The 13,714-nt window shown below is 40.2% G+C and overlaps 1 protein-coding gene across 5 annotated transcripts in view; it reads right to left on the reverse strand.

Moving 5' to 3' along the window:
- CPEB1 (cytoplasmic polyadenylation element binding protein 1) overlaps positions 1-13,714 on the reverse strand; it is a 167,478-nt gene that overhangs the window by 136,974 nt on the left and 16,790 nt on the right. For 4 of the 5 annotated variants that reach the window (XM_004472071.5, XM_012530488.4, XM_058294735.2 and 1 more), the window contains exon 2: positions 2,813-2,987. The exons of the other annotated variant lie outside the window; for it this stretch is intronic. In XM_004472071.5, the coding sequence (XP_004472128.1) occupies positions 2,813-2,888 (76 nt within the window). In that variant the 5' untranslated portion in view covers positions 2,889-2,987. The remainder of the gene's footprint in view (positions 1-2,812; positions 2,988-13,714) is intronic. 5 annotated transcript variants of the gene reach the window in all.

The following is a 13,714-nucleotide window of genomic DNA, read 5'->3' on the forward strand; positions in this document are numbered from 1 at the left end:
TCAGGTAATTTTTAAGGCTCTTTGTGAAGACAACATATACAGATTTATTCTCGCATAAACTACAAGGTTGGCTTTTCTGCAGGCCTGGTCTATAGGAGTTCATGCTGGAGGAACCCAGAAAATATGCTGTCTGCTATATACATCAGGCATCCCTGCTTCACTAACTCAAGACCCAGGGCCCCTAGTCCTGAGTGGACATCTCAGGTAGGAGGCAGAGGAGGGCTGGCCACGCAGTCGGGGTTAGGTATGTGAGAAGGGCTTAGAACACCAGCTACCTAACAGGAATCCTTCTAACAATCTCTTAGGGTCCTTTACAACTGTAGTACTGTTTTTCGTCTGAGCTCCAGAAGAACCCTGTAAGGCAAGTTGGGTAGGAATCACCCTGTTCTACAGTTGAGAAAACTGACCTCTTTAACTGCTCAAGGTTTCCCAATTTCTTCAAGGCATGCCTCCCACTGTACCTCCTGGGATGTATGCCTTGAGTACCAAGAAGTCTAATAACTTGTAGTCAGGCTGGTCACAGAGCATGGCAATACCAGGTCCTGACATCTTAACCAGTGTGGTCAATGGGCTCCCTAGCCAACGGGAGACTGACACTCCTCAAAGTTCCTCTCACCAATCACAGTCCTTTCCCTCAGACAGTTCTACAACCTCACAATACCTGAAAAATATTTTCCTATAAACTAGGAAAGTTTCTGGTATGTCTCAAGCACTCAGTGAGGATTTAAGCCACTGTTTGAATATAATCCAACAACTTTCTTAAAGGAGAAAAACAGAACATGTATGTAGAACCAAGCAGATTCCCTTAATTTTTACGGATAAGCTAAAGGAGCAAAAAGGGTTAGGTCATGACTTACTTCAATCAACAGAAAATATTGCTGCTGTGGGTTGAATTGTGTCTCCAAAAGATATGTTCAAATCCTAACACCTAGTCCCAAAAATGTCACCTTATTTGGACATAGGCTCTTTGAAGGATCTTACTAGTTAAAATGAGGTCATACTGGAGTAGGGTGGTCCTTAATCCACTATGACTAGTGTCCTTCTCAGAAGGGGATATTTGGACACAGTCAGACTAAGCAAAGAATGCTATGTGACAAGTGAGGCAGAGAACCCCATGGATTGCCAGAAAGCCACCACCAGAAGCCAAGAGCGAAAACATGGAATAGATCTTTCCCTACTGATTTCAAAGGAAGCATGAGCTTTCCTTAATTTTGGACTTCTAGACTTTGGAACCATGAGGCAATAAAAATTTCTATTGTTTCAAGTTACCTAGTTTGTGATATACTTTCTTCCAGCAGCCCAAGGAAACTAAGACAATTACTTAAACACTTTTTTGGAAGTTAGAAGAGACAAGATCCCCATATGCCCTTTTCTCATTTGCCCTCCACTACAATTTAATAGAATCAAATTCAGGCGGTGGACTTGGCCCAGTGGTTAGGGCATCCGTCTACCACATGGGAGGTCCGCGGTTCAAACCCCGGGCCTCCCTGACCCGTGTGGAGCTGGCCCATGCACAGTGCTGATGCGCGCAAGGAGTGTCCTGCCACACAGGGGTATCCCCCGCATAGAGGAGCCCCACACGCAAGGAGTGCGCCCTGTAAGGAGAGCCACCCAGCACGAAAGAAAGTGCATCCTGCCCAGGAATGGTGCCGCCTACACAGAGAGCTGACACCACAAGATGACACAACAAAAAGAAACACAGATTCCCGTGCCTCTGACAACAACAGAAGCGGACAAAGACGACGCAGCAAAAAGACAGAGAGAACAGACAACCAGGGTGGGGGGGAGGGAAATAAATCTTTAAAAAATAAAAAAAAGAATCAAATTCTAGAGATGCCACAAGACACTCTTCTTAATAAGTCTCAAACATTTAGCTACTTAATGTTTACAAATCTCCACCTCCGCCTCGGAATTATTTCCAAGGCCATGTTTTTAAAAATCAAAAAATTTATAACTAAAAAATAGCAATTATCAGTCCTTCTGAGGGCTCTGAAATACTGTTATGCCAAATTTTTTCAAGATCCATCTAAAAAGTTAAAAATACATTTACTTTCATCTAAAATAACTCAAGCAAAATCATTCCATCAGCATTCTTATATCATGTTTCAACTCCCAAAATGATTATCAAACATTGTTAGAATATCCAATTTTACTTGTAGAGTCATCTTCAGAGGACGCTGCCCTCTCCCTCCACTATTCTGTGGAGTATCCCATGTATCACAAAAACTAAATGCTGTTGACTTGCACTCATGATTAAGAACAGTTAAAACATTCAAGAGTTATACTAGCCAGTACAGTAGCCTCTAGCCACTAGTAGTTACTGAGTATCTGACATGTAGCTAGTTCAAATTGAAAGTATAACATATACACCAGATTTTGAAGTGTCAGCATTAACTAGTGTAACATTTCAATAATATCGATTATACATTGGCATGATAATATTTGGGACATGATGGGGTAAATGAAATATTTTATTAATTTCACCTTTTCTCTTTACCTTTTTTAATGTGGCTACAGAAAATTTAAAATTTCATATATGGCTCACCTTATATATCTATATGTAAATAGTCCTGCCACATTAGACCTATCATTTTTTTACCCAAATTTTCCTGCATAGAAATTTCTACATTCTAATCAAAGGCAATCTCCACCGAGATGGGGACCCAATTCACAAAATAAACCACAACAGGGGAAAACAGTGCCAGAGACTCAATGTCATATTTAATAGCCTTCACAAGAAGTCCTCCTACAAGTGCTGCTTAGAAGTTCTATATACAGGCCTAGCACATTCAAGTTTTCAAATCTAAATCACCTGGCAAATGATCATGAATTCCTCGATTTATGGGTGTAGTGCAGACTCTACTGAAATCCAGGGAATTATCCAACATGGCATTTATCCTTCGAAAGATACTGGCATTGCTACACGTGGAGAGCGCAGGTGCTTCCTGGTTGTCCCAGCAATCTTTGATCCTTCCCGTTTCGTCTTCCTATACACAGAGAAAAGATATTTAGGTTTTCTACCTTGCTCTACAAGAAATTCAGAGACTGTGTACCCCCATTCTCCCAACTCTACAACATTTGTAAGAAAGTAACAAGGACTTGAATTTCTTGACTACACATTAAAATATTTAGTGAATGCTTACTATGATTAAGGTACTATGAGAGGACTGTAAGGGAAAACACTAAAATATAAAGATATTGCCTGTAGTAGGTTAAAAAGTATCCCCCCAAATTCCAGAACCTCAAAATATAACTTCATTTGGAAATAGGGTCTTTGAAGATGTAATTAAGGGTGTCAAGATAAAATCATACTGGGATTAGGGTGGGCCCTAAATCCGATGACCGATGTCCTTATAAGAAGGGACAGGACACACAGAAACAGATACACGGAGGTCATGTGAAGACAGGGAAATTAGAGTTATGTTATCACAAGCCAAGGAACGCCTGGGGTCACCAGAAACTGGAACCAGTAATGAAAGATTCTTTTCCAGAGTCTTCAGAGAGAGCATGGCCCTGTCGGCACCCTGATTTCAGACTTATGGCCTCCTGAACTATGAGAGAATAAATTTGTTGTTTTAAGATGCCAAAATTTGGGAATTTGTTGTGCCAATGCTAGGAAACGAATACATTTCTTCTATTCTCAAAAATCTTCTAATCTAGTAGGACACAAAGAGGGATCAGCATGACACAGAAGCAGCATGAGCTTTAGAATGAGCCGAGGCTGGATTTAAATCTTGGTTCTGGTGGAATATTCAAACCCTGGAATATTACTTGGCATAAAAAGGAATGAGGTGGCGGCCGACTTGGCCCAGTGGATAGGGCGTCCGTCTACCACATGGGAGGTCCGCGGTTCAAACCCCCAGCCTCCTTGACCCGTGTGGAGCTGGCCCATGCTCAGTGCTGATGCGCTCAAGGAGTGCTGTGCCATGCAGGGTGTCCCCGCATAGGGGAGCCCCACGTGCAAGGAGTGCGCCCCATAAGAAGAGCCACCCAGCGCCAAAGAAAGTGCAGCCTGCCCAGGAATGGCACCGCACAACCGAGAGCTGACGCAGCAAGATGACACAACAAAAAGAGACACAGATTCCCGTGCCGCTGACGAAAACAGAAGCAGACAAAGAAGACGCAGCAAACAGACACAGAGCACAGACAACCGGGGTGGGGGGCGGGGAGGGGAGGGAAATAAATAAATAAATCTTAAAAAAAAAAAAAAAGGAATGAGGTAACAACACATGCTACAATATGGATAAACCACAAAAACATAATGCTACATGAAAGCCAGACACAAAATACCCATATTGCATGAGCCTATTTACATGAAATGTCCAGAAGAGGCACATCCAAAGTAGGTTAGTGGATGCCTAGGGCTGGGGGGAATGAGGAGATTAGGAGTGATGGCTAATGGGTACAGTTAGTTTCTTTTGGGGATGAGTTTCTTTCTGGGATGATGAAAATATAAAATCAGACTACGGTGACGCTGCACTAATTTGTAAATACACTAAAATCATTCAATTGTATACCTTAAGCAGGTAAACTTATGATATGTACATTATACCTCAATAAAGTTTTTAAAAAATCTTGATTCTGCCATTTATTGGCTGTATGATGCCAGACAAGTTACTGAACCTCTCGGCACCTCACTTTACCAATTTATAAAAAGGGAAAAGGAGAACTACCAATCTTTTAATAACATGTATAAAGAACTTAGCATAATACCTGGCATGTGGTAGCTGCTATTTTAACATCTGAAGATGTAATTATAAGAGAGCATATGGTAAGCACCAAGAGTGGTAAGAACACCCAAGAGAAACTAGCTAAGTTGTACAACTCTACGTGGTCACTAAAAGTACACACAAGTCTATTTACTAGCATGAGACGATGTGTAAGACATTACCCAATGAAAAGAGAACTCCTAGAAATGTAATCATGAATTGAACCTCTACACAAAAGCTTTTCTTCTGGTGTTCTCTCTCTCAGTAAATAACATTACATCATTCACCATGTGCCCAAGGCAGAAATCTAGATCCTATCTTTCATTCTTCAATCTCCCTCACTCTGCACATCCAAATCCTAAAAGGTCAAGCCATGAAATATTGGCTGACAGACTTTTCTAAGGGGAATATGCCTCACCTTCACTTTCTATTATTCCAATTATCCTGGGAGAAAACAAAGTAGGGAAGCTTTACCTAAGATCTTACAACTGGTCAATTCAGGACAAAGAAAAAAAAATGCCTTGGTGTCACTTGGTTTAACCTAATTAAAATGTGGGTGAGCCCACTGCCCTAACCAACTGCTCTCTATCTACAATGGACACCCTGAGGGTCAACAGACAAAAAATAAAGGAAGGTCTGGAAAAGGAACTAAGCCCTGATCTTGTTATAAACAACCACAACACAGCTATAATGTGCTGTAAATGAGCAATATCACTTAAGTCAAGGGGGGGCTGAGAGGAAGAGAATGTCCGTGGAAATGAAGAGGAAAATCTGGAGAACACCAAGAGCAGAAGAGCACCATCAACAGTAACCCAGTCTGGTGGAACATAAGGCACAGAGAAAAGACTGTAAAGAAGGCCTCACATGTAAGGGGTGGGTGCTATATTCTAGATCAGAGGTTTCCAAACTTTAATACATAAAACTACCTGTTCTTTATATACTATTAACAGATGTACTATATGCATGGATTCCCAGACCCTGGTCAAGTTAAAGACAAGTACATGTCAACTGTATGTATGTGAGTTTCTGAAGGAAATTGTGGGAAAGGGTTAAGTTTAATTTTCACAAAGGGGAAGATAGAGCCGGCTCTGCTGTTAGAGGGGAGGGAGGAAAAGGGGTTCTAGCAGGAATTTGAAAAGTGGCACCAAAATGGGGGTGGGGGGCAATGGTGAGGAGTGGGGGCAGGGCCAAAGTGAGAAGGACCAATGGTGAGGAGGGGGGTCGGGGCCAATAGTGATAGCAGTGCCAAATCTGAAAAACATGCCAGGAGTAAAATCAGCGCAGAACTGCCCAGCCGACTGGAGTGTAGAGAGCGTGGGAGCGGGAAAAGTGCAACTTAGACATCTTGGATAGGCTGTAACCCCTGAAGTACCCAATCACAGGGGACCAGGGGAGGGATCTGCGTGTTAGGTTTACGGTATAAATATCACTGTTTCTTGTTGTCTGGTGCACTGACAATTTTATCCAGGTCGCACCCATTCTTGCAAGACTGTTAATAAAATTCTTTTCTCCTCCACAATCAGGTGAGCTTTTGTTTCCTTACAGGTGCAGCTACATGAAAAAATGCAACATTGGTCTAGGAGACAGACAAAGACCTAAAGTCCCTTGGGGAGAAACTTGCTTCCCCAGGAGAAGACAACCTAAGAATCTTACTATTGCACATATCCTGAAAAACTCTAATTTAGGAGTATTCTTGGCCATCTTGACAGACTCTCACCCCCATTAGGAACAATTGCCATAAACTCCAAACTCAAGTCAGATGGTATTTGGTGTGTTTCCCTTCCCTTCTCTCTTAGTACACCAAATCAAAGATACAGTTTAAGATACCCTGTAATCAGAATAAAAACAAATGTGGTGCTCAATTTATACCCCCAACTGATTAATCGTATCAGTAAGTACCAATACTTTGCCTTGAGTAATCAATTTTAAAAAATCAAAGCCAGTGATGCCAGATGGAGAAAAGACCCATCACTTTCCTTATGTATAAAATGTGGACAAGAGTAATGGTATCTCGTAAGGCTGTTTTGTGAATACAGATAAAGTGCTTAACACAGTGCCTGGCACGTAATTATAGGCGGAACCAATGAACGTTGCCTATCATTAGTATGATTATTACAACAAAGAGTCAAAAATTATCACAGGGATCCTTGAGGAAAACAATCGATTTCCTCATTAAATGAGAAATATTTACTGCAAATCTAAGGCAACTGTTCCTTTGAGTCTTCCCTTCTGTGCCTCAGAACCCAGTAACTCTTCCTCATAATCACATGATTTTAAAAGGTTAATAAAAAGACTAAAGCCATTATACAAAAAGAACTGAATAAAGCCTAAACCTACTGTAGAATATATTGGTTCTTTTAAATTCTACAGTTAAATGAGTTTGTAATTTCTCATTTTCAAAACCTTCTATTCACTCCTATATCCACAGACTAATTTACTTTGTATATTCTGTCTTAACTTTGATCAATTTATCATGAGGAAAAATAGTTATCTTGGTTATTCCACTATAGCCCAATGGCTTCCACTACTGTTTTCGGTATATTTTGCTAAGAAAGATTTGCATTTTAAAATCTTCACGTGATTTTTCATATGGACAGGAAAAATGGGCTTTAAAGATAGAGGTTATTGAAGAGCTCAAACCTTAATGCTACTAATAATCAAGGGTCAACAAGAAGGGACTACTTGGCAAAACTGGAAAACAATAATTCTTTTAAAATTGAATGCTTATGATATATTCACCTGCTAAAAATGGCCTCAAGGTAAACTATTCTACCTATCTACCATCAGAAAGAATAGCTCATGAGGAATCTCTATTAACAGAAGTTATTTTAGAGCCATTCTCCGTTTTCCTTCTCTTCAACAGTCAAGAGTTTTGACACTTCCATCATGAAATAGTGATTTCTTACAGTGAACCTCAAACTGGGACACACATGGGGGAGGTACAGTCTGAAAAGAGCATTCCCCTTTTCCATACAGGAAGAATCTTCCCTAAAATTGCAAATTACTGTTTCACAGAGCAGAAAGAATACAAGAGCTTTGGAGTATAAACACTAGGTATACTAAGTATTTTCTCTGAGTCTCAGTTGCCTCAGGTATACAATGGGAATGTCATCTACTTTGCAGACTTTGGAAATGTACAAAATGTATGGATATTATTATATTTAGTCAGCCAAAGGAGTGCTGATGTAAAATAGTAGAAATCTGTTGGCTTTTATAAAGGGTATTTATTTGGGGTAGAAGCTCACAGTAACCAGGCCATAAAGCTTAAGTTACTTCCCTCACCAAAGTCTGTTGCCACATGTTGGAGCAAGATGGCTGCAGACATCTGCAAAGGTTCTGGCTTCCTCTTCCTCTTCAGGTTCCATGGTCCCAGCTTCTTCCAATACTGGCTGTAGACTGAGATGAGTCTCATCTCTCCCCAGACTCAGCGGCTCTGTTCTCTCCACAAGGTCAGCTGTGGACTGTCAGGTTCTCTCTCTTCCCAGGGTCTCTATTTCTCTGTGTTCTTCTCCTGTGTGTTTATTTACTGGGGTTCCAGCTTCCAAAACTCCAACTAACTCCTCTGTCATGTTGTTTTCTGAGTCCCCACCGCCTCAGTCCTACTGACATGGCCCAATCAAAGCCTTAATCATTTAATCAAGTAAAAGTGAAACCTCTGAATGTAAACAATCTAATACACCCAGAGGAATAGACCAATTTACAAACAAAATCCAGTGTCTATATTTGGAATTCATAAATAATACCAAACTGCTACAGATATGCTTGATAAATAACTTATTAGTGACAGATGTTCCCTAATTCCATTTGATTCATTTAATCATTGTTACTCAGTAATATATACTTTCAACTTATTCATCCTAGTCAAGTTCACCAAAAAGCTTATTACTGGTTTTAGCACAAACTGGAATTGTTTGCATCTATGGTTTGACACTATCACCCATAATTCCTTCTTTAAAAATCTGAGCACAAACCATGGGGTTTATGTTTGCTAATTAAAGAATAAGATCCTAAAATTTAATACTTGCTTGTATGCTAGAATAAAACTAGAATTGCCTAATTTGAAAACCCTATCCTACCTTTGGATACCACACGCCCCAGGCGCAACAAGGTGAAGAGATGGAATGGCCATTCCTTCAGGTCAAACTCCTGGTTTAGGAATACACAACTGTCATAAATGAATGCCAACTCTACCATCCCTGGGTTGATTTTTATTGTTTTCATTTACTCAACACTTCTACATTACAGGCTCATTTAAGACTGCTAATCATCCACTACAAAGTTATCAAAAGTCAGCTGGGAGATTTATATAAGTTTAACAGGCACAAAAGTTACTTTTCCAAATGGGAGTTTTTAACCTGGGGTCCACAGATGGAAATCCAGTGAACTCCCTGCAAAACTGAGTATTCACACTAAAAGTTTTCCAGGATAAGTTTTTCTACTTAATCAGTAATTTTTTAGATAAGAAGCACTGATCCCTCAGGAATCTAAGTACAGAACTGCCATATGACCCAACAATCCTGCTACTAGGTATATACTCGGAAGAACTGAAAGTAGGGACACAGATAGACATTTGCACACTGATGTTCACATCGGCATTATTCACAACTGCCAACAACTCAAGTGTCCACCAACCAATGAATGAAGAAAATGTGGTGTATACATACAATGGAATATTATTCAGCTGTAAGAAGAAAGGAAGTCTTGATGCACGCAACATCATGGATGAACCTTGAGGACATTAAGTAAAATAAGTCAGATACAAAAGGACAAATATTGCATGAGCTCACTAATATGAACTAATGAATAAACTCACGAAGTTAAGATCTAGAATACAGGTTACCAGGAAATGAGGGGAAAGAATAGGGAGCAGATGCTTAATGTGTGCAGAATCTTTAATAAGGTTGATTACAAATGTTTGGAAACGGACAGAGGTGATGGTGGCACATTATTGTGCTCATTTATGGGTGTGAATGTAGTTAAAAGGGAAAGTTTAGGGTTGTGTATGTCAAGGAAAATGAGAGGATAAACTTGGGACTGTATAACTTAGTGACCCCTGTTGTGGATGATGACTGTAGCAAATAGTACCAGTATAAGAATATTCTTCCATGAACTAGAACAAATATACATCACTATTATAAGGTGTTAATAAAAGGGTGGTATGTGGGAAAAAACCACCTAATGCACACTATCAACTATAGTTAACAGTAATACTGTAATACTGTTTCATTACTTGTAACAAAGGCACTATATCAACGCTAAGAGTCAATAATAGAGGGGCTTAAGAGGTATGGTATTTTCCTTTTTGAAGGAGTAATGAAAAATGTTCTAAAAATGATTGTGGTGATGACTGCACAACCCTGATTAACTGAGAGCCTCCCACTGTACACTCTGGATCAAGGGTTCGTAACTTTTTTTGTTCCAAGGAACCCTTTGCCAGTCAGGTGAAATGAATATTACTGTAACTTATTTCCTGCATACACTGATTAAGCGAAGGAAATGCTAGGTTTCAGTTAGAGGTCACAAAAAAAGTTAACTTTTTTCAATTGAAGTTCATGGATCCCCTGAAATCAAGGGGTCCATGGACCCGTAGTTTAAGAACCTCTGGTCTGGATGAACTATATGATAGGTGAATAAAACTTTAAAAAAAAAAAAAAAAAAAGCGTTTGTCTTGAACATTTGTAATTAAACCAAAGCCCTAGAAAGTAATACACTTAAGATGCCCCAAAGAACTGGGCAATTTGCCTTTAGTTTTATACCTAATAACAAAGATAAAAACACCTCTATAGCATTTATATGCCAAATATTGAGATTATTAACTTTTGAACTGCCCTTATATGAAAACTCACTGGAAGATGTCAGTCAAACCTAAGAATTATAAAGTGCTACCATTTCCCCTCAGGATTTTTTCCCCCCATAACAATCCTAATCTAGCCAAGTTCCCATGTTTGCTTTGGGCACCCTTCAGGTCACTCAAAGCCAAATTTTGGTTGAATTTAAATGACTCCACAGTTGTGATAATAATGCTTCTCTTTAACTTTCCCCTTGGTCCTTACTTATCCATTCTTAATTGAACCTCCACTTCAAGTCTTCTGTTCAACAATGTAAGGAATAAAAATGTATTAGATCTACATCAAACTGTCAATATTTTACCATTTTTTAACAAAATGGCAGTTTCATAGTTCAACCTAACATTTAAATAGTGAAAACCTGTTAGGTAAACAAAACAATCTTTGCCCTCAGAGGAAGGAAAAAAAAAATCCACAGGTAAATGTATACAGAGTTAGGTACAAAACGCTACAGGTGGTAATGAATAGTGGGACAACATTGTGAATACAACAGCAGTGAAATATATATCTGAATATGTTTAAAAAGGGAAAAATCAGATTGTATACATGGTAATAGAATAATTTTTTAAAAATTCATTGAATTACACTACACAGTGAACCCTAAATGAATCATGGACTTTAATAGTGCAATTATAAAAATGTGCTATCATCAATTGTAGCAAATGTTCCATACCAATGCAAAATGGTGGTGGTGGGGTGGTGTATGGAAATTTCATGCAAAATTGTTCTGTAAACCCCAACTTCTCTAATAAAGAAAAAAACGCTGAAGGGAAAAGTAAATCAAGTGTCTGGAATGACTTCAGAATTCAGAATTTTGATTGGGAAACTAAAGAAAAAGACTTTCAACAAGTAGGTGTAGGAAAAGAGCATAACAGAATTCAGAAAACAGGCAAAGAGAAGATAAAGAACAGTAAATTCAGGGAGAGGGAACTGGACATCAGAAATAAAGGAGATGCACTATCAGAGAAAGAAAGTGAATCCATCACCAGATACCTCTTCCTTCATGGTCTGACTCTCCCCTCTCCTCCACTGGCTCCTTCACCTCCAAAGTATGCTTAAGACTCTCTCAACTTAAACAACTATGCCTTGGTCTGGCCTCAGTCAAGATGGTGGAGTAAGACGCTCAGGGCTCCATTCCCCCACAGAGGCTGTGAACAAGCAGCAAGAATTGGCAGAAATATCTTAAAGATCCAGAGCAAAGGACTGTCAAAGGACAAGTGGAGTGCCAAGTCAAGAAAAAAGCTATTTAAAAAACAGTAGGATCTCGGGTTGTCCCAGTTGGCCCCTCCTCCACCCCTCAACAGCTCAGGGAACATTGCTGCCAGTTCCAGAGAGAGCACAGCAACTCTCATGCACATTCTGGGAACATGTATGCCTAGCCCAATCTGCCTGCTGGCCTCCTGATGGACTCGCCAGTCCAGAACTTGCCCTGTGTGTGTAGAAAGCAGCTCCCTGAGTTCTAAGTATGCCCTGGGAGAATGGTTAAGTGACTAAAGAGCAGTGCCCTGGACCATGAGTAAGCAGTTTCCCAGGGAAGAGGGGACATTTGGAGGAATTCCAAGGGATACCTATGTTTTGGCATGGAGCTATTATCTAAGCCCATGGCATGGATAAGCCCTGAAGAGAATTTGGATAGGTTACTCTGCAAAGTATGGGAAAGGTGCATTAGAAACCATTAATGAGGACCAGACCCGGGACACATCACAGACACTTTTTAAAAATGGTCCTAAATATGCTCAAAGGGCTAAAGGAAAACATGGACAAAGAACTAAAGGAAATCAGGAATATGATGGATAAACACAAAGAGTTAATAAAGAGATGGAAATTATGAAAAGGAACCAAACAGAGCTGAAGACCACAGTAATAGAAATTTAAAATTCCCTAGAGAAGTTCAACAGCAGACTGGAGCTGGCAGAAGAATCAATCAGTGAACTTGAAGACAACAGAAATCATCCAGTCTGAGCAGCAGAAAGAAGAAAAGTGATCAGAGTCTGAGGAAACTGTGGGACACCATCAAGCATATGCACTGCGGGAGTCCCAGAAGAAAATAAGAGAGAACTCATAAAGCCGTAAGAGAAGCAACATGTCATGTACAAGGAAGCTTCAATAAGAGTAAGTACTGATTTCTCGTCAGAAACCATGAAGACAAGAAGGTAGGGGGTGACAGACAATGTGCTGACAGCAAAAAAAACTGCCATTCAAGAATTCGACCCAGCAAAACTGTCTTTAAAAAGTGAAGGAGACGGGAAGCGGACTTGGCCCAGTGGTTAGAGCATCCGTCTACCACATGGGAGATCTGCGGTTCAAACCCTGGGCCTCCTTGACCCGTGTGCAGCTGGCCCAAGCGCAGTGCTGATGCGCGCAAGGAGTGCCCTGCCACGCAGGGGTGTCCCAAGTGTAGGGGAGCCCCACGCACAAGGAATGCACCCCGTAAGGAGAGCTGCCCAGCGTGAAAGAAAGCACAGCCTTCCCAAGAGTGGCGCCGCACACACAGAGAGCTGACACAGCAAGATGACGCAACAGAAAGAAACACAGATTTCCGTGCCGCTGACAACAACAGAAGTGGACAAAGCAGAACACGCAGCCAATAGACACAGAGAACAGACAACTGGGGGGAGGGGGGCGGGGAGAGGGAAATAAGTAAAAATAAATCTTATTTTTATATTAAAAAAATGGAGAGATGGAGAGAAGCAGGTGTAGCTAAATTGATGAGCACATATTTTACACGTTCAATCCACAATACCTCCTAAAAATAAATAAATAAAATAGATTAAGACATTCCAAGATAAACAAAAGCTGAGGGAATTCACCAGCAGACCAATCCCACAAGAGATGCTAGAAAGGGTTCTGTGGGTAGAAATGAAGGGGCAACAGACCACAGATTGAAGTCATGTGAAGAAAAGGCTCTTCAGTGAGGGTAATGACAAGGTTAGTAAAAATAAATGTCCATACTGCTGTACCTTTGGTAACTATTTTCTACTTTCTACAAGATCTAAAAGCAAATGCATAAAATGTAATGGAAATCATTTTGGACTCAATATATAAAAATGTAACTTGTGGGGAACAGAGGAGTATAGAAACAGTTTGTGTACTACACTGAAATTGGTATCAAAGCAAAGGTGATTGCTGCAGATTTAGGATGTTAAATTTAAGCCCTAT

The sequence above is a fragment of the Dasypus novemcinctus genome, chromosome 3 (assembly GCF_030445035.2).
Source record: "Dasypus novemcinctus isolate mDasNov1 chromosome 3, mDasNov1.1.hap2, whole genome shotgun sequence".
NCBI classification, from domain to species: Eukaryota; Metazoa; Chordata; class Mammalia; order Cingulata; family Dasypodidae; genus Dasypus; species Dasypus novemcinctus.